The sequence below is a fragment of the Myxine glutinosa genome, chromosome 12 (assembly GCF_964187855.1).
Source record: "Myxine glutinosa chromosome 12, kmMyxGlut1.1, whole genome shotgun sequence".
In the NCBI taxonomy this organism is placed as follows: domain Eukaryota; kingdom Metazoa; phylum Chordata; class Myxini; order Myxiniformes; family Myxinidae; genus Myxine; species Myxine glutinosa.
In genome coordinates this window covers 112,900,522-112,920,763 of record NC_136272.1, presented here as the reverse complement: position 1 = coordinate 112,920,763, position 20,242 = coordinate 112,900,522, and the positions used below count along the sequence as shown (strand labels likewise).

Here is a 20,242-nt window from a genome sequence, read left to right as displayed (position 1 = left end):
AAAAAATCACAGCTTCAGATGAAGCACTGGTGGTTTAGGTATGCTATTAGCCAAATGATGAAGAAAATATTTTATGATTATTATTTATTGATTTTAATTATGCAATTAATCAATCAATTATTGATTTTTTTCAATTAATGACTTATTTAATTAATTCTCAAAAAGTCACAGCTTCAGATGAAGCACTGGTGGTTTAGGTATGCTATTAGCCAATTGATGAAGAAAATATTTTATGATTATTATTTATTGATTTTAATTATGCAATTAATCAATCAATTATTGAATTTTTTCAATTAATGACTTATTTAATTAATTTTCAAAAAATCACAGCTTCGGATGAAGCACTGGTGGTTTAGGTATGTTATTAGCCAAACGATGAAGAAAATATTTTATGATTATTATTTATTGATTTTAATTATGCAATTAATCAATCAATTATTGAATTTTTTCAATTAATGACTTATTTAATTAATTCTCAAAAAGTCACAGCTTCGGATGAAGCACTGGTGGTTTAGGTATGCTATTAGCCAATTGATGAAGAAAATATTTTATGATTATTATTTATTGATTTTAATTATGCAATTAATCAATCAATTATTGAATTTTTTCAATTAATGACTTATTTAATTAATTTTCAAAAAATCACAGCTTCGGATGAAGCACTGGTGGTTTAGGTATGCTATTAGCCAAATGATGAAGAAAATATTTTATGATTATTATTTATTGATTTTAATTATGCAATTAATCAATCAATTATTGAATTTTTTCAATTAATGACTTATTTAATTAATTCTCAAAAAGTCACAGCTTCGGATGAAGCACTGGTGGTTTAGGTATGCTATTAGCCAATTGATGAAGAAAATATTTCATGATTATTGTTTATTGATTTTAGTTATGCAATTAATCAATGAATTATTGTACACGTCTCTGACCTAAGGCCCGGCAATGCCACACTGGAGGATATTTATTTATTTGGCATCGGGGTGGTGTACTTTGAATATATCTGTACTTGTTTGTTTTTCTGTCTGTCTGTTTGTGAACAGGATGTCTCAAAAAGTTGTGGACAGATTCAGACGAAATTTGGTGGAGAGGTTGGGTATGTGATTCGGATGAAACGATTCGACTTTGGTAAAGATACGAAGCCGGATACGAGAACTTTAAAAATTAAATGATTCTTCACCATTGAGTGATAGGGCCAAAAACTATATATAGCATGATATTTCAAAATGTTGTGGATGTCTTATGACAAAACGTGGTGGTTGAGTCGGGTAAGTGACAAGAACAAGCCGATCAGATTTTGGTTCAGGTCCGAATCCAGATCTGACCTATCAGTGGGATACAAAACGTAAACTGTTCAGCCTGGCGGAGGTATGCTTTCTACTGAGTGCTGTTCTAGTTGTAAATGGGTTAATGCAGTAAATGTGTAGAAACGTTCCGAGATTTGGTGAAGGTGTGAAATTATAAAAGTGAAATATAGATGTGAAGCAACAAGTAAAATATTCTGGATGTTATGGAGGACTGACTAATGTTATCCAAATCATTCTCTCCGTGACCAATTTCCATGAAGAGCACCTCATGGAAACCTAAAGGTTGGTGCTTAAGTAAGGGGAGGGGTTGTGAGGGGGAGGGAGCGGTGGGGGCGAAGGTTAGGGGAAGCTCCCTTGAGTTTAAGGAAGGTTCTAAGGAAAAGCTGAAGGAATATTCGTCTATGCAACAATTCTCACATCAAGGATGTCCTAAAGGGGAAACTTGAGGAAATATTTAAGTAAATACTCAAATCTTCCCTTAAGGATGCTTCATGCAACCAGGCCTAAACCTTTAAAAGCAACTCCTCCAAAACGGCTTTACAGATCGAGTGGAAACTTCACACACATGTTCCCCAAAGGCCGAACCTTAGGGATATGAGGGTGTCCACAAATAAATGAGAGGTCACATGGTCTGGCAGCCATGTTGGATCAAAGGAAAAGAAATAATTCTCCGTCAGATCTGTCCGTCCGTCTGTTCGTAAACACTTGAAACCTCTTCTCCGAAACCGCTGATGGGATTGCGACCAAATTTGGCACAAATGATATTTGTTGTGTTTTGACTGGTTTGTTCACGGTATTAAAAAAAAATCGGGGTCTAACGGGGTCTACTGGGGGTCAAAGTGCATCCAGGTTTGACCCCCCAAAATAAGAATTAGATTTTTCCTCTGGAACTACACACACAATATTTCGATGAAACTTGACCACAATCTTCATCACCCATGATGTACCGAAGTTTGTTTACGGCACTAAGAAAATCGAAGTTTAAAGGGGTCTATGGGGGGGGGGGGGAGGTTGGGGGGGGTCAAAGTAGGTCCAGGTTTGAGACCCAAAATAGATATTTGCTTTCTTCGCTGAAACTACACACACGATTTCACTGAAACTTGACCACAATCTTCATCACCCGTGATGTACCAAAGTTTGTTCACGGCATTAAAAAAATCTGGCCCATGAGTGGGTGTGTGGGGAGGGGGGTGGGGGAGGGGGTCGAACCCCAAAGTAGGTATTTGCTTTTTTTCTCAGAATATACACACGCAATTCTGATGAAACTTGACCACGACCTTAATCACCCGTGCTGTACCAAAGTTTGTTCACAGCGTTTAAAAAAATCAGGCCATGAGGGTTCTACTGGGGGGTTTCCCCCCAAAATAGGTATTTGCTCTTTTCTCTGAAACTACATACACAATTTCAATGAAACTTCACCACAACTTTCATCACCCGTGATGTACCAATGTTTGTTCAAGGCATTGGAAAAATTGGGGTCTGAGGAGGTACACGGGATGAGAGGGGGAGGGGGTGGAGGGAAAGGGTCGCCCCTCAAAATATGTATTTTTTTGTTTAAAGTCTCATGATTATGTTAGTATGATTCTACATGCTGCCCTGTCTTCTAGAAACCATTCAAGTTGGTTTAACATACCTTTAGTCAGTGTAGTATACTGTTTATTCCTCCAGGTGAGTGCCAGAGGTATTGCTCCTATGTTTTATCTTTTTTTGGGGAGGATTTTTAAAAATTGCGCTATAGTGCCTAAGCCTTTGTAGCCATGTGAAAGGTAATATAAAAAGATCCCTGGTGTGTGTGTGTGTGTGTGTGTGTGTGTGTGTAAAATTTTCCTTAGTAGGTAAGTGTTTTAGGCACTCACAAAAAAAAAAAGAATAGAAAAATAGAAAAAACCCACTATTTCAAATTGATTTCTTCAAAATGCCAACAGTATTACAACATCATTGGGCAATGCCGGGTATTTTATTAACACCTGCTAGTATTTTCTATTGTTATATCATGTACATTGTAGTGGATATGCACAAACTATACCCTTCCAAGGTAAAGCACCTGGACCCACCCTTATCAAACTTAGTATGACCCTGGTCGAGCAAACTGTTTTGTTGCTTTTAACAAAGATGTAATCTCATTAGTATTGACATGATGCCTTTATTTGGGAGATACTTAGGCCTTATCACATAACTTTTAAACATAGCTAAAATAAAAAACAAACAAGTTAGGAGTTTTGAAACTGAAAATATATGTGAAAAGAATGATATTTTTAAAGGCAACAAAAAAGCGCAACTTTTTACATTTATTTTGACATATTTGGAGAATGCAGAAAGTTTCTCTTCACCCTCTACCTGGATTTATCTCGGGATGGAAGATGGAATCACCATTTCAAATCCGAAAGCAAACGTACAGATACATTCAAAGTACACCGCCCCCATGCCAAATAATTAAATATACCGCAGTGCAGCTCATAGAGGCTGCATTGGGAGGGAGACGTGTATGCTAATTGATTGATTAATTGTATAATTAAAATCAAATACAAGATTATCACAAAATATTTTCTTCATCAATTCGCTAATAGCATAACTAAACCACTAGTGCTTCATCCGAAGAAGTATCTTTTAGAAATTGAATTAAATAAGTCATTAATAAAAAATTAAATAATTAATTGATTAATCAATAAATAATTAATCAATTAATCAATAAACAATTAATCGATTAAATGATTAATCAATAAATCAAAAATATCCTTGACAGCCACATCACTTGGTCACTGTCATGTCCAAATATTAGCTTCCCAGCTCAAAAGGTGCCTGAGATATTGGCCAAAGGAGAAAGAAAATAAATAAATGATTAATAATGAAAATAAATAAATAATAATCATTAAAAAATTAAATTATTAATCAATTCGGTCACAGAACACATAAACCACCACCATTTCATCAGAATGTGCAACTGATTTTTTTTTTTAAAGTAATTAATCATATAATTAAATATTTAATCGATTAATTGATTAATTGATTAATTAATAAATCAAAAAGAGCCTTTGCAGCCAAATCACCTGGTCATTGGCATGTCCAAAGATCAGCTTCCTCACTCAAAAGGTGCCTGAGTTGATGGTCAGAAGAGAAAGGAAATTTGATTAATTAAATAAGTACTAATTAATCGCTAATAATTAAATAACTCCTCAATTAATTGATTAATCAAAAAACAAAAAATACCGTTTTTGATAAAGGACTTGCTTACGACTGTGCCGAAATTTCAGCTTCCTAGCTCAAAGGATGGCTGAGATATCGCCCAGACAACAAACAAGAAAACAAGAAAACAAGAAAACAAGAAAACAAACAAGAAAACAACCAGAGTGAAAACGGAGTAATCCTTTTCAGCGTGCGTCACTGCCGAGCCCCCTTCGGTGCCCGGCAGTGACGATTTGCAATGCCTGGAGATGGCATAGGAAAGGTGCGGTGCACAATAACTAAGTATACAGCCTGAAAAGCCTCTGGATTTTCCGGCGTCATCAGAATGCTGAATCATCCTGCTGCTGGAAAGTTTATGGCTCTTGTGATTCCAAGGGGATAATTATTATAATACACTATTTTATTGTGTATGCTAAATAATTATAATACACTATTTATATAATTATAATACACTAAATAATACACTATTTATATAATACAGTTATTGTACAAGAGAGAACAATAACTGTGGCATATAATTCTCAATCATTAGAAAGACGAAACAACAATCTTTTTTTTTTTTTTTTTTTTTTTTTTTTTTCCTTTTTTTTGTATACTGAATCGAGGCTCGTGAAAGAGCTGACATTTACTTCACAAACAAATCAACCAGACAAACAAAATATATAAAAAGAGGGAGCGGAAGACAAGAGAATGGCAAGCACGCAAACACTTGAGAGCACACAACATTTAAGAGCAGGGAGATGTGTGGGAGGGAGAGGGCTTGGGGGGAGGAGGCGTGGGAAGGGGGGGGGGGTGGGAGAAGTATAAAACACAAGGACACCAAGGACTTCCAGGACAGAAGTTGGTATTTCAAAAAGTGGAATTGGGGTGAAATTATCGGGGATAGAAAATATCAAGGTTTTGGATGGGGGAAGATAAGAGATGGTGGTGAACAGCTGTTTTAAAGACCTGGAGGGTGGAGTGGGATTGAAGAGAATGAGGGAGTTTGTTCCAGAGGTGGGAGAAAAGAGGAATGAAGGAGTGAAAGTGAGCAGAGAGTCTTGATTTTGGCAGTTTGACCATAAGAGGGTTGCAGGCAGATCTTGTGCGACCTGTAGGAATATTTGCGGGACAGAGCCCAGAGAGAGCTGGGGGGGGGGCAAGGCCAGAGAGGAGTCGGTAGAAGACGGAAAGACCACCAACCTGCCTGCGGTGAGTGAGAGGCTTGAGTCTTGGTGAGTCTTGAGGTGAATCTTGAGGAGAAACAGCACGAAAAGCTTCGTTTTTGTAATTGCCTCTCCACATCATCGTCGGGATGTTGCATAGGACAGTTGGAGTTGCATGACAGGATGAACCAGCGTAGGAGATATAGTAGTCTGTTGAGGAAGTAATTCCAGGAGCCATTGATATCGAGAACCGATGAGATAATGGACCAGTGTGATGGAGATAGCGGATGTCAGACCAGACCATTCTTTCTGGCTGAACTGACACACACGTCTGCACCATGGCAGCTCTGAAGACAGCCAAGGTTTACATGGATGTTATCAGAAGGGTGAAGAACAGCGGATGAGGAGTAGGACAGGCTTTAGGGAAAGTTTGACGTGACTAAATCGACCTAAAAATGACTGACATTTGGAGAGATGAGAGGGAGTAGAGACACTGGGTAAGGGTTACTATCGAAAAAGGCCTCTGCTGCAACACAGTGGACTGTTGTTTGAGCATTGACTCCCAACTAAGTGCCATGGTGGCAATTAAAATCTCCACAGATTAGAAAGAGAACTGGAGCAAGAAACAGCATAAGACACTAAGCACTGTAGGATGGAAGGAGAAGTCAGCAGCGATCATCATTCTCTGTTCAATGTTCTGTTGATTCCATTTATTTTTGGCTCACCTAGAACCTAGTTTAGGTGAGCTGATGGGATGGCGTGCCATCCGTCCATCAACACTTGCAACTTGTTCTGCAAAATTGCTAATGGGTTGTGACCAAAGTTGGCTAAATTGATATTTTGGTGTGATAGAACTTAAGTTCATGGCATCCTCCCCATCCACCTATAAGTAGGTCATCGTAAGGTTTAAAGGTCCTAAAAGTAATTAAATTTGCACATCTGGATTTGGGGAGTTTCTCCCATTTTTCCTTGCAGATTTGCTCAAGCTCTGTCAAGTTGGGTGGGGAGCATCGGTGAACAGCAATCTTCAAGTCTTTCCACAGATTCTCAATGGGATTCAAGTATGGGCTTTGGCTGGGCCACTGAAGGACTTTCACATTCCTGTTTTGAATCCATTCCAGTGTAACTTTGGCTGTATGCTTGAGGTCATTGTCCTGTTGGAATGTAATTTTTTGCTGCGGTCCAAGGTCTTTTTTCACTCTGAAGCAGGTTCTCCTCTAGGATTTGCCTGTATTTGGCTCCATGAATTGTTCCCTCTATCCTTCCAAGTCTCACAGTACCTGCAGCTGAAAAGCATCCCCTTAGCATGATGCTACCAGCACTACGCTTCATGTAGTCCGGCAGCTAAGCTAAATATAGCATAACAATTGTGCATTTTGTGAGGAAAGCACCAAATTTGGCACGCTAGTAGAATATCATATTGTGAAAAGATCTGGATATTGGGCCATCTCAGATTCAGAGATTTGATTTTTGCAAGATTTGCAGATTTTTCAGATTTGCAAGCTGAGATTGCAACGCCAGGGACGGCCGACTCCTTCCTGCGAGCTGCCTACATCACCCGCACAAGAAGAGCTCATCAAATCACTGCAGCGGCACTGCACATCCTGCAACACCATGCGTATGAACGCCACTGTATGACATATGCTGATGATGCAGCAGACCTGCCTGAGTTCGAAGACTGGTGTCACCAGAGAGGAGAAGACATTCCCAACTTTCAGTACTGGGCAACTGTGCTGGAACTAGAGATATTGGTACTGGTCTACGTGCGTTCTCTGCGGCAGGCTTCATTCACGATGTACCTTGATGCCCTGACGGAACTGGTCCCATGGTTCCATGCCTTAGACCACACACACTATGCCAGGTGGGTCCCTGTTCACTTGAGGGACAGGGTTGCACTCCCAATGAAGCACCCAGATGTAGCCAGATCATTCAGGGCTGGCAACTTCACTGTACAGAAGACGAAGAAGGTGTTCTCTTCGATCCCAATCGAATCTAAATCTTGCAAAAATCAAATCTCTGAATCTGAGATGGCCCAATATCCAGATCTTTTCATAATATGATAGTCTACTAGTCTGCCAAATTTGGTGCTTTCCTCACAAAATGCACAATTGTTATGCTAAGTTGCCCCACTAATGGTAGTGATGGTGTTCGATGTATGATGAGCTGTGCTTGGATTCCACCAGACGTAGCACTTTGAATTCAAGGCAAAGAGTTCAATTTTTGTCTCATCAGACCAAAGAATATTTGCCTCGTACTCTCAGTCGTTCACATGCCTTTACTCAAACTCAAGGCGTGCAGTCATGTGCCATTTTCTCAGTAGTGTCTTCTGTCTGGCCACTCTCTCACAAAGCCTAGATTTGTGAAGTGCTGCAGAGACTGTTATTCTTCCGGCAAGTTGTCCGATCTCAGCCAAGGAACTTTGTAGTGGTGGATCAGATCAGAGTGGTCATTGGGTTATTGGTCACCTACCTCACAAAGGTCCTTCTTGCCCAGTTGCTCAGTTTTGTCGGGTCGGCCAGCTCTAGGAAGGGTTTTTGTCGTTCCATATTATTTCAATTTCCTAATGGTGGAGGTCATTGTGCTCCTGGGAACTTTCAACACTCTAGAAATTGTTTTATACCTTTCCCCAGATGTATGACTTCTCACAATTCTATGTTGGAGTTCTACGGAGAGTTCCTTGGACTTCATGGTAGAGTTTATGTTCTCACATGCACTGTGGGACCTGATATAGAAAGGTGTGTTTCTTTCTAAATCATGTCCAATCGATTGAATTGGCCACAAGTGGGCTCCAATCCAGTTGTAGAGACATCTCATGGATGATGAAAGGAAATTGGATGCACCCGAGCTCAATTTGGAGTGTCATAGCAAAGGGGTTGAATACTTATTGACTCAAGACATTTCAGCTTTTATTTTTTAATTATTTTGTAAAAATTTCTTAAAAACAAAAATCCACTTTGACATTATGGAGTATTATGTGTAGATCGGTGACAAAAAAAATCTCAGTTTAATCCATTTGAAATTCAGGCTGTAACACAACAAAATGTGAAAAAGTCAAGAGTTGTGAATACTTCCTGAAGCCACAGTATTTGTGTATCTCTTTCCCTCTGAACATTTGCCCTGATTCTCTATCTTGCTATTTAATGTCTCAGAGAGAGAGACAGAGATGTTAACAGAGTAGGAAAATGGATAATTTGAAGGGTGTGGTATCTTTGGCTTGAAACCTGACACCAGCGAAATAATGCGCACATGAGACGCCCTGCATTAGAACCACACCCTGAGTGTAAAGGCAGTGTGTGGGATCGAGTGCAGGATAGTGTTGGTGCTCTGTTGGGTTTGCGTATCATCTCAAGAGGAATCTTTACAGAATGGCTGGTTTTTTCTGGGGTCAGAAAGAGAAGCTGAAACCGACCCCAAAGCCTGACGAGTGAGTGACGGAGGGGGAGGGAGAGGGAGAGGGAGACGGAGAGGGGAGAGGGGGGGGGGTGAGAGGGGTAAGGGGAAGGGGAGAGAGGGGAGAGGGGAGAAGAGAGAGAGTGTGTGTGTGTGTGTGTGTGTGTGTGTGTGTGTGTGTGTGTCATTGATTGTCCTCGCCATAAAATCGGGTTTCAGAAAGTGAAACGGAGTCCTCCCAGGACTCGAGGTATCCATCCTCGTTTTGATGAAGGATCTCGATTCATGGGCTAAGTTGTGAAGTTGTGTTGTTCTCAGAGAGTTTGTGGGTATCCTTCATCATATAAATGTCTGTGTTCCCCACAGTTATACTGATAGGACCGATGGACCAAACATGACGCAGAAAATAACTACAAGGTAAGAAGGATGAATGACAATCTAAGGTGGAAACGAGAGAGAGAGAGAGAGAGAGAGAGAGAGAGAGAGAGAGAGAGAGAGAGAGAGAGTGTGTGTGTGTGTGTGTGTGTGTGTGTGTGTGTGTGTGTGTGTGTGTGTGTGTGTGTATGTGTGTGTCATTGAAATAAGGTGGAACAATCTCAGGTGGAAACGTGTGTGTGTGTGTGTGTGTGTGTGTGTGTCATTGATTGTCATCGCCATAATTCGGGTTTCAGAAAGTGAAACGGAGTCCTCCCAGGACTCGAGGTGTCCATCCTCGTTTTGATGAAGGATCTCGATTCATGGGCTAAGTTGTGATGTTGTGTTGTTCTCAGAGAGTGTGTGGGTATCCTTCTTCATATAAATGTCTGTGTTCCCCACAGCTATTCTGACAAGTCCGATGGACCAAACATGACGCAGAAAATAACAACAACTACAAGGTAAGAAGGATGAATGACAATCTGCTTGCTTGATTACACAAAGTCTTTGTAAAAGATTTGCCCATTCAGTAAGGAAACATGAGATAAACACCGACTCATTGTTGATTATTTTGTCCATGAGGGGTTATAAGTGACGATATCCTCGAGTGTACACAAACAACGCAGTGAAATTGCGTTGGGAGGACATTTTTCTTAACTAACCAGGGCTCACTAAACCGTTTGGTTCCTGTAAAGAAAGTGGAATGTAACCTGAGTATCAGCACCCATCAATCATGTTCACAAGTTTGAGCAGAATAGACAGCCAGCTTAAAGCCATAGCTGTGACAGAGATGCCTTAAAACCATGATACTCCATTCCATTACAATAACATTACATTCTACCCTAATCCCATCACTGGCTTGTGTTGCAGAACCCAGACGGAGTCCTGGAGCAGCAAGAAGGACACTTCAAACAGTCAAAACAACTGGTACGTGGAGTAGTTTAATTAAAGTTAGAGATAATGTCAAAACTCGCTTAATCTGTTCGTGTTCATGACACGGACACTCCAGGTCCACATCGCATCTACCATGTGTTATTGTCCAATGTCTACTGTCCGTCAAATTGTCCGTCCCTCGGATGTACGTTAATCTATCTGTGCTCGGTCCTCCAAATATTCCTGCAGGTCGCGCAAGATCTGCCAGCAACCCTCTTCTGGTGAAACAGCCAAAATCTCGGCTCTCTGCTCACCTTCACTCTTTCATTCCCCTTTTCTCCCACCTCTGGAACAAACTCCCCCACTCCCTTCAATCCCACTCCTCCCTCCAGGTCTTTAAAACAGCTGTTCACCACCATCTCTTATCTTCCCCCATCCAAAACCTTGATCTCTTCTACCGTCTTTAATCCAGCCCAAATCCACCTCCTTCAAATTCCGTTTTCTTTCATGAAAGCCCTTGTAGTGTCCATTTGTACCGCGTACCCCACCCCAGCGCTCTCTCTTCCACAGATCTCCTGATGTCTGTTCTCTACTGTTGTTGTGTTTCCCTCTCTCTCTCTCCCTCTTGTCGCCCGCTCCCTTTATTATATGTTCTGCTTGTTAGCTCTTCCACGAGCCTCGACTTCGTGTAAAAAAAAGGCATGCAGGCTAAAACGTTTTGTTCCTGCCCCGGCCTGACTCGTTTACATTCCATTTGTGGGATGGGAGTGAATCAGAGCATGAGAAATGAACAAACAATGAGTATAAATGCCTAAACCGAGCCCTTCCCTGCCAAGCCCAACTGAGCCCTGCCTTCTCCAAAGGTTGTACGTTTTCCAAACACCAGTTTAACAAAGCCATAATGATTATTGTAGCAGAACAGGTTATGCAGGTGCCCTGGATTGACAGGTGCGATGCTGTTTTCTTTTTGCGAATTTGACCCAAGAACATTGTAACTCATGAACTCTGAACTTCAACTTGGACAGTATCGCACCATTTCAGACCTTTAGTACCATAGGAAAACCATCCAAGGTGTTGGGACTAGGATCATCTCAGTCCAATCATGATGGGGAAATAAAATGATTTGGTGGCTCAAACTTATTTTGGATGGTATTCAAACACCCTGCTTGCTTTTCCTTTCCTTGAGCTTTCATTCCTGCTGTTTCCATAATCCACATCCCGCTTGTTATAATGCATCGTGCCCTCGCAGGACCAATGCCTGGCACCACTGCACCCGCTGCAACCATGCCCTGGGAAAGAAAGACTGCTTCGTCCTGGAGCACTTGAAGCAGTACTTCCACAAGGATTGCTTCAACGTACGTACCTTGAGCGCTACTTGCACGAGTGCACTGGGTCGTGCTGAACCGCAAGGCTCATGCAGTGCACCTCCAATGATATAACGGTGGATGCAAGCACAATTTGTAAACGGAATCAGTTGGGATTACGATAATAAATCAAACAAAAAATACGTCAAGCAGATAGTCCGGTTCACTATGTCAATCAATTATATTTCGTTCAAAATCATGGTAGATGAGCAAACCTATACATTTTTGGAAAGGTTATAGCATAAGGAAACTAAAAATCAATGTTTACATTTGGAGAGATACCTGTATGGCGGCCATTTTGGATTTTCAAAATGGCCACTGTAAAATACATATTTTGCTCTATTTCTGCCTCTAATTACCCTAAAAACTTTTTAAAATATACTAAACCTATATTTTCAGGGACAAGGAATCCAATGAAAGTATCAAATTAGTGCTATGGGGAATGGTAAGACACGAATCAAAGGTTTTGAATTGCAAAATACTGTCTTTATATTCGCGATAAGTTGCATAAGCAAATACATGTTATCATTTTGTACAGGCAGTTAATAACATCAAAATGTGTCACAATAATTCATATCACCAAACATACACAGGCAGTCAGCAAAATCATATATACACATGCAGTCAGTATAACTTCACATCTACGCAGGCAGTCAATGACAAAATATACACAGGCAGTCAATGGCATCAAACATACACGATTACAGAATATGCCATTTAGAGTTCGTCATCACTGTCCTGTGTGTCGTATCCGACAATATAGTCCGCATCGTTTTCACAGTCCGTTCCACACAAGCAAAGGTCGGTCAAATTGATTGGCAAATCGAATTGGTCGAATGGTCGATCGAATCGAATTCGATGAATCGAATCAAATCGAATCGATCGAATTGGTCGAATGGTCGAATGGTCGATCGAAGCGATTGGTCGAATGGTCGAATGGTCGAATTGGTCGAATCGAATTGGTCGGAATTGGCAAATGTAAACATTGATTTTCAGATTTTCCATGTAATAACGTTTCCAAAAATGTATAGGTTTGCTAATCTACCATGATTTTGAACGAAAAAACATCGTGAACCTGACTAAGAGCACGATACTTGCAAAAAAAAAAAAAAAAACCCCTCCCCTCCTCCAAAAAAAAGTTGCCATGGATTAATTGGATACATCAAATTGTCCATTTCATCAAGATTAAAATTAACAATCTTAATCAAAGCTCGGGTCAATCGGATTTAAAATGATGATTTTTCAGATGAAAATGGATTTTAGATGTTTGAGTTTCGTTGACCTTTGACCTGCTGACCTCAAACAGTTGCTTTCCCAATTCAGTGATGCTCTATGTAATTGCTGTTAAATTTTCAATTTAATAGGATGAAAACGGACAATTTTTCAGATGAAAATGGATGATTATGGAAGTTTGACCTTGAGTTGACCTTTGATTTATTGTCCTCAAAAATAGTTTGGTTTCCCAATTTATTGACTCCATAAGCAAATGCTGTTCAATTTTCAAATCAATCGGATAAAAAATGACAATTTTAGAAATCTGACCTCAAGATGACCTTCGACCTCAAAAGCAATAGGCTTCTTCCTTCTGACCAACTCTACCGTCTGGTGAGGTTTCGTGAAGATTGGTTTTAAATTGTGGCCTGTAGCTGATTGACAGACAAACAGACAGACAGACAGACAGACAGACAGACAGAATAACGCACAAGACCAACCAATATATACTCAAAGGCAAAAGTTATTGTGACACACAAACAACAAACAGAATCAGTGTTAAACTTTTACTGCCGCGAATGAAATGTTATTACATGGAAAGACAAATGTTCCAAGGTATGGTAACGATCAACAGTCCATAAGAACAGCACACCTGGCATATGCAAATGAGCCACAACACAAGAGGGGGTTCACAAGCAAGTTCACACGGTCAGTAGCGAGTGTGTCCACCTTGTGCATTGATGCAGGCCTGGCACCTTCGCCTCATTGAGGCCACTAAACGTCGATGAAAGTCCTTGGGAAGATCATTCCATATCCGAGGAAGGATTTGGCGGAGTTCCTGCAGCGTTTTTGGAGGATTCGGATGACGTCGTAAACGTCGCTCCATTTCATCCCAGACGTGTTCAATGGGTGACAAATCAGGGGATCTTGCAGGCCAGGGTAACACATTAACATTGTTCTGATTAAGATACTGCTGTACAACTCGAGCAACGTGTGGTCTGGCGTTATCGTGTTGAAACGTCACTCAAGGGCCGTTCTGTTGCAAAAACGGTAAAGCGGCCATTTGCAAAATCTCGTCTCGGTACCTCACAGCATTCAAGTTCCCCTCAATCACAATCATTGGCGTTCTTGCTGCAGCTGTTATCCCACCCCAGATCATAACGCCCCCACCTCCAAAACGATCCCCTTCCAGAACACATGGCCTGATGTAACGTTCACCTGTGCACCTGTAGACACGTGTCCCACCGTCAGCTCGGTGAAGCTCTGCCAAATGGTGTTTCCATGGACGTTGAATCGACGAGCAACATCACGCTGCGAGGTACCAGACTGAAGCATACCGATAGCTCTCCATCTGTCATTTTCCCCGAGGCGTGGCATGTCGAACTTGTTCCAGAACGATGAATAGAGGTGTTTTTCTGACTTCTGCACTTCTTAAGACTGCATTGAGTGGAAATGATAAGCGTCTGGTTGTCTGTCCTTTTAAAGTGAACATTGCTGGCCATTTTTCTCGAATATGTCATGCTTCTTGTAAATTTCGTGCAATTCGAACAACAACTGCTTGGTTGCGTTTCTTCGACCATTTTAACACACTCTTTCTCTGGTTCAAATCCAAAAATTCATTCACAAGATTACCAATGAAAAAATTCCATGTCACAATAACTTTTGCCTCTGAGTATATTTGAAAAATGTTCGATTTTGCAAGTAATAAGAATTCCTATCACTCATGTCATATTTTTCCTGCAGTGTGGCATCTGCGACACTCCTCTGGGCAACAAGGGTGATGGTGACCGTCTCAGTGTGGTCAACAAGCAGGTGTGCTGCGACCGCTGCTTCGACAAACAACGACGACGTGAGTCTTTGCTGTAAATTTACAGTTCATTAGGGCTGGCAGGGTATATAGACCAAGTGTATGCACACGTGTCCGAGCTGTCCAACCTGGGTTCAAATGACATCCTAGCCATGAACTGTCTGTCACCCTGGTGTTTCACACACAAAGCTAGGTATCAATGTGTGTGACGTGAAACTGGGTGTCCAATCGGCCAACATTGGTCGGTGGACTTCAAAGATCCTAAAGCGTCCTTCACGAAGAGTAGGCGAGTTATCGCCGAAACCCTGAACAAATTACAAATTCCTATTGTAACCTACACGGGGCACTGCATCAGTGGCACAGCTGCACCTCCAGCAAATTATGCTACCTGAAGCCATTTGTGGCACATACTACAGAGGAAGAAGACTCACTGTCGTTTGGGGAGGGGCGAAAAGAGGAAGGGGTGGGGCAAGAGGGTAAAAGGGGGAGTGGCTAAAGGCGACAGGGGGAGGGAGTGGCACTCTGGCAGACATCATTCGTACCGTCATGAGTAAAACGAAACATGGGCTTGGAGTGTGTTCCTAATGGTGGGGGAAAGTTTTAACTGTCCTTAGGGATGAAATTATGGAATGTGGTCAACATGTCACCTTGATCTCCCTGCAGGTTAAATGATCAACGAAGATGCTGACTCGGCACTGCCCGCCCTGGTCTGCGGACGTTTGGAGGAATCCGATCGAACAATCCAATCTTATTCATTCCGCTTCACAGATGGAGAGACCATAAGAACATGGGGGGAATGCAGGGTCATATACCGTTGATCTCAGTAAATAGCTTCGTATGGAAATGCAGGGATTTGGTTTCCAAGGTGAGGTGGAGGGAAAAATCTAATTGGTTCAGCTCATACGGGCAGGTAACTCCCAGACTGCCTATCGCACTGCAAGCAAAGCCGTGCCACGCCCGTGTCAAGGTGAGCCCGCCTTGTGGGAGGAGATTCGTGACGTCAGAGTTAAACGTCATAGCGTTTGACGTGCTCAAATCAGAGCCGATTTTGGCGGGTGACGTGATTTGAACTGCGTGAACAATTGGTTTAATAATCCTGTTGAGCACACCGCGTCCACGTTTTGTGGTTCCTTTGATGTTGTATAAATCCTGTCGTTTTTTACTTGATCTTATTCGTTTGTAATGATTTTGGATCTTTGGGAAGTTCTTCTGTTGCCGTCTGATCATTTGAGGACAGGTGCTGTTTGAAATCCTCCAAAGCCTTAATCTACCACCTTACCGTTACGTCAGGCGGTGACGTATGGTTCTGACGTCACAGATCTCCAGCTCACGTGCAGTGGGGCATTGCGCAGTTTACTTGCAGTGGGGAAAGAGAAAGAGCCTCTCCAATCAATTATCCAAGGGACAAAGAAAGACAGTTCTTGCCGAGGACAGAATTTCTCAATATCAGGTGTAAGAATATTTTTTAGTAAATTTGACGCAGAAGCGTTCAAATTATTGTGTTTCTGAGTTAATGCAATTAAGCTGCTACATACATGTTATAACTGGTTGGCTTCCTGTAAACGGTTTAAGGGGGTGAATGCTTTTGATAAATGGAGATTTGCATGTGAGCTTTGGCTCCGAAAGCGAAATGTTCGATACGTGTGAGTATATGTACGGTTGGGGTGCAGCGATTGTGGGTGGTGGCCAGCTTCCATTCATATATTTGCGTTTTAATATATTGTATTTTCAGGTATGTACTCATACATTATATATTGTACTGCTTTGATATTTTACCTTCATGTGAAACTTTATCTGGAAATAAAATCTCCTGCATTGAAGCACACATTTTGTAGACCCAATTCGTCATTATTTATGGCTCTTGGAGGAGGTTCAAACACACCTGGACCAAAACAAAAACACAACACGGCATCATAAAAGGACACAATACAAATGCACACAAACACGAAGACAGCAAGCCAGAAAAACTATCCCTAACCCATCTTGGAAAAAATTTCCAAAGACAGATGTCATGTCACACAATAAATTCAATAACACAATAAAAAAACAGCTGCTTGGATCTGGTCAGCAACTAGTATGGCATTAAGAGTGGTGATAACTTCCATGAAAAGCGCTCCAGTTGGGTTGTTGAATGAACCAAAAACCTTCTTCAAGGCGGCGTCCCATGACCACCATCTCGTTTCTCCGATAGTTCCCATTCGTTTCACAGTAGTGGAGTGTCGACTCCAGATGTTCATTCGCTGATAAGATTCCCGAAAGAATACTGCAATGTCATTCAGTAGTGAGAACAGTGATGCGCTAGTCACCACAACACTTGTAGCTTCAGTCACAACGAGATTTAACACATGTGCGTGGCACCAAACATGGATCTGCATTGGAGCTTCCTTTGATAGCAGAGTACTGAAGCCTTTGTAGCGCCCCTGCATGTTTGCTGCACCATCAGTTGAGTTTCCAACACAGTTAGCAGAGTACTGAAGCCTTTGTGGCGCCCCTGCATGTTTGCTGCACCATCAGTTGAGTTTCCAACACAGTTCTTGAGGTCAAGATTCAGTCCTAATAAGACTTTAGAAACAAGTTGCACAAAAGCTTCGCCAGTAGATTCCTCACATTTCACCACACTCACTAATCTTTCTTGGATAGTGCTAGTGCTATCAACATATCTAAGAACAACAGAGCACTGGTCTTGAGTTGAGATGTCTTCAGTGGTATCAATTTCCACAGCAAACATGTCTGTTACTTCTTCAGAAATCCACTGACATATCTTATCCCGGATAACTGTGATAACATAATTCACTGTAGTTTTAGACAGCAAAGTTACCAAGGAGCCTCGACCTCGTGAACTCTTTGCCTTCTCATGTTGCTTCTTGCTGTTCTGGACAACGTGAGAGATGATCGGCTGTGCAGGATTCATACTTCTGAAGTAGTTTTACAACTTCCAGAAATGTACCATGGTCGATCTCCTCATTGTCAAGTGTGTATGCTGCTTCTTCATTACTTCCTCTGTAGCTCAGTCCCCTCTTACCAATGAGTTTGACCACATCCACAACTCTTTCCATCACTTGTCGTCTCTTTCTAACCTCATCATGATGGCTACGTGCAAGCAGGTGAGAAACGCTGGACTGTTGTCGATCTACCAGGTATGCTGTAGAGCATCTCAAATGAAAACAAGAGCGTTCATGTTCTTCAACACGTGTATGTACATGTCACCAGTCAGTCATTCCCTCGATGAACGTGGACCAGTCTGAGGTGCTGGAAAACGCCAAGCACACTGAACAGTGAAGAGAATGATTGTCCTTGTTGTATGACAACCACCATCTGTTTGTACCATCTTTTCGCATGAAACACCTCTTGACCACTCGGTTGTCAGTTTTTTGATTAGGGTGGTAATTCCAAAACAGCAAACAATCTTCATCTCTACATGGTTTCTTAAAGTAGTTAATCGCGGGGTATCCCTCCTCTGCAAGTGTAGCAGCTGCAGCAGGTACATCTCCCTCAGCTGACCGCACCTGTTCATGTTCACCAATTTGCACCAATTCTGCCGATTCAGCTGCCAATTGGTCATCTACTGGTTCAACTGCCAATTGATCATCTACCATATTCAGCTGCTGATGGTCCAGCTACCGATTAGGTATCCTTATCCCCGTGTTCACTGACTTCACCAGGCCCAGTATTAGTACTCTTGAACAGATCCAAAAGGTTTCCGCACTTTGAAGCACTATCTGACAGTTTCTTTTTCTTTCGATCACGTTCCTTCTCAGCACCGCCGTTTCCTCTCTTCTGGTTTGCTTTATCCATTGTCGGTTACAGATGCAGATGCTGACATAATAAAAAAATTAGCATCGTAAGTCAGTTCGCGACATTGTTGTCAATACTAGATCAGTAGTCAGCAGACCTATCTAAACTTACTTGGCCTGTCGACTCAAAATCCTTTTTACTGTTGATTTGGTAATTTTTACAATGAAGGAAACACGTATCGGGAGTATACCATGTCGTATATAGTATATACGACATAGCGATTGTGAATGTAACAGCTCTGAGGCGTCTTTCGCTTCGCATCGCAGTGACAGTGAGCACCAATATGGTGGCCGTAAGACTAAAATCTGGCTTAAAACCCCCTCACCTCACAGCCCACAGCCTTCCACCAGACATATTAACACGCTCCTCCACCTTCATTCCCGTTCTTCAAAGCAAAGCGGTAAAAATTGTTGTGTCGCCATTATATATGACGAGCAACGGTACCCGCCCTAAGGGCGGGGCTTCAATTTGGAGGCGCGATTTATATAAACATCCGTTAAATATCACACACAAATCATCAAAATCTAAACAGTATTTTTAGAATTTCAATTAAAAAAAACACATCACTGTTCATATCGGTAAATATTATTCCATCGTGTTTCAAATCGTGATTAGTGATATCAACTGGACGCTTTTCTTTTGGAAAAAAAAATGGTGAAGGAGCTATGCTCCAACGCGAGTCGGAAGGATTGATGCGACCAAAGACGGAAATTCGTCCGAGTTGCTTTATTGCACGTATCAAACTCGGGTACTCTGAAAAGCCCGTTTATCGGGCAGCAATATATATACACATTATGCCGGAGCGTTTGCCCAGGAAAAGCGAGACCGGGCATGCCCGGGCGTCCTGGGCGAGCCCTGGAAAGGCGAGAGCGGGCATGCCCGGGCGTCCTGGGCGAGCCCTGGAAAGGCGAGAGCGGGCATGCCCGGGTGTCTTGGGCGAGCCCTGGAAAGGCGAGAGCGGGCATGCCCGGGCGTCCTGGGCGAGCCCTGGAAAGGCGAGAGCGGGCATGCCCGGGTGTCTTGGGCGAGCCCTGGAAAGGCGAGAGCGGGCATGCCCGGGCATCCTGGGTGAGCCCTGGAAAGGCGAGAGCGGGCATGCCCGGGTGTCTTGGGCGAGCCCTGGAAAGACCTGGGCATACCCGGGAAAGAGTCTGGGCATACCCGGGAAAGACGAGACCGGGCGTGCCCGGGAGGCTCGGGCGAGCCCGGGAACAGCGAGTCCGGGCATGCCCGGGAGAGGCGCGTCTGGGCCTGTCCGGGCGGCCTGGACGAGCCCGGCATGGTGATTGCTCCCTGGCCGTGTCCTTGGTAGGTGCAAGGCGATTGTGCACACCCAGCGGTAACCGCTACAATGGAATGATTTTGTACCTCTTCTTCAGCTTAGAACTTCAGGATACACGATATTGCTGATAAAAGTTCCCTTTCTCTCTTTGAAGTTCTTGGCAAACATTTTTATTTTGTCACTGCTGCCAACGCGACGCCATGGCATTATTCATAACATTCATTCATCTAATGATCATTAAACATTATTCTTACGCTCATTAAACGTTCATTAAACGATTACGAAATTAAAAACGAAAAACATTACGAAATTACGTTCACACCGTCACATCAAACACGACCGTGAACACAAAAGTCACAAACATCGCCACAAACGTTACGTTACATAATTCAAACCGTGAACACATCGAATATTGGAGACTGGAGAGGCCATTGCGCAAACGATTTGTTTTCTCTGGTACGTGTTACAGG

The 20,242-nt window shown here is 42.3% G+C and overlaps 1 protein-coding gene across 1 annotated transcript in view; it reads left to right on the top strand.

Moving 5' to 3' along the window:
- LOC137437777 (uncharacterized) overlaps positions 1–16,520 on the top strand; it is a 37,325-nt gene extending 20,805 nt beyond the window's left edge. Inside the window, exons 5-10 of the mRNA XM_068132385.2 lie at positions 9,392–9,442; positions 9,844–9,900; positions 10,310–10,366; positions 11,562–11,667; positions 14,632–14,737; positions 15,359–16,520. Of these exons, the coding sequence (XP_067988486.1) occupies positions 9,392–9,442; positions 9,844–9,900; positions 10,310–10,366; positions 11,562–11,667; positions 14,632–14,737; positions 15,359–15,363 (382 nt within the window). The 3' untranslated portion in view covers positions 15,364–16,520. The remainder of the gene's footprint in view (positions 1–9,391; positions 9,443–9,843; positions 9,901–10,309; positions 10,367–11,561; positions 11,668–14,631; positions 14,738–15,358) is intronic.
- The last annotated feature ends 3,722 nt before the right edge of the window (positions 16,521–20,242 follow it).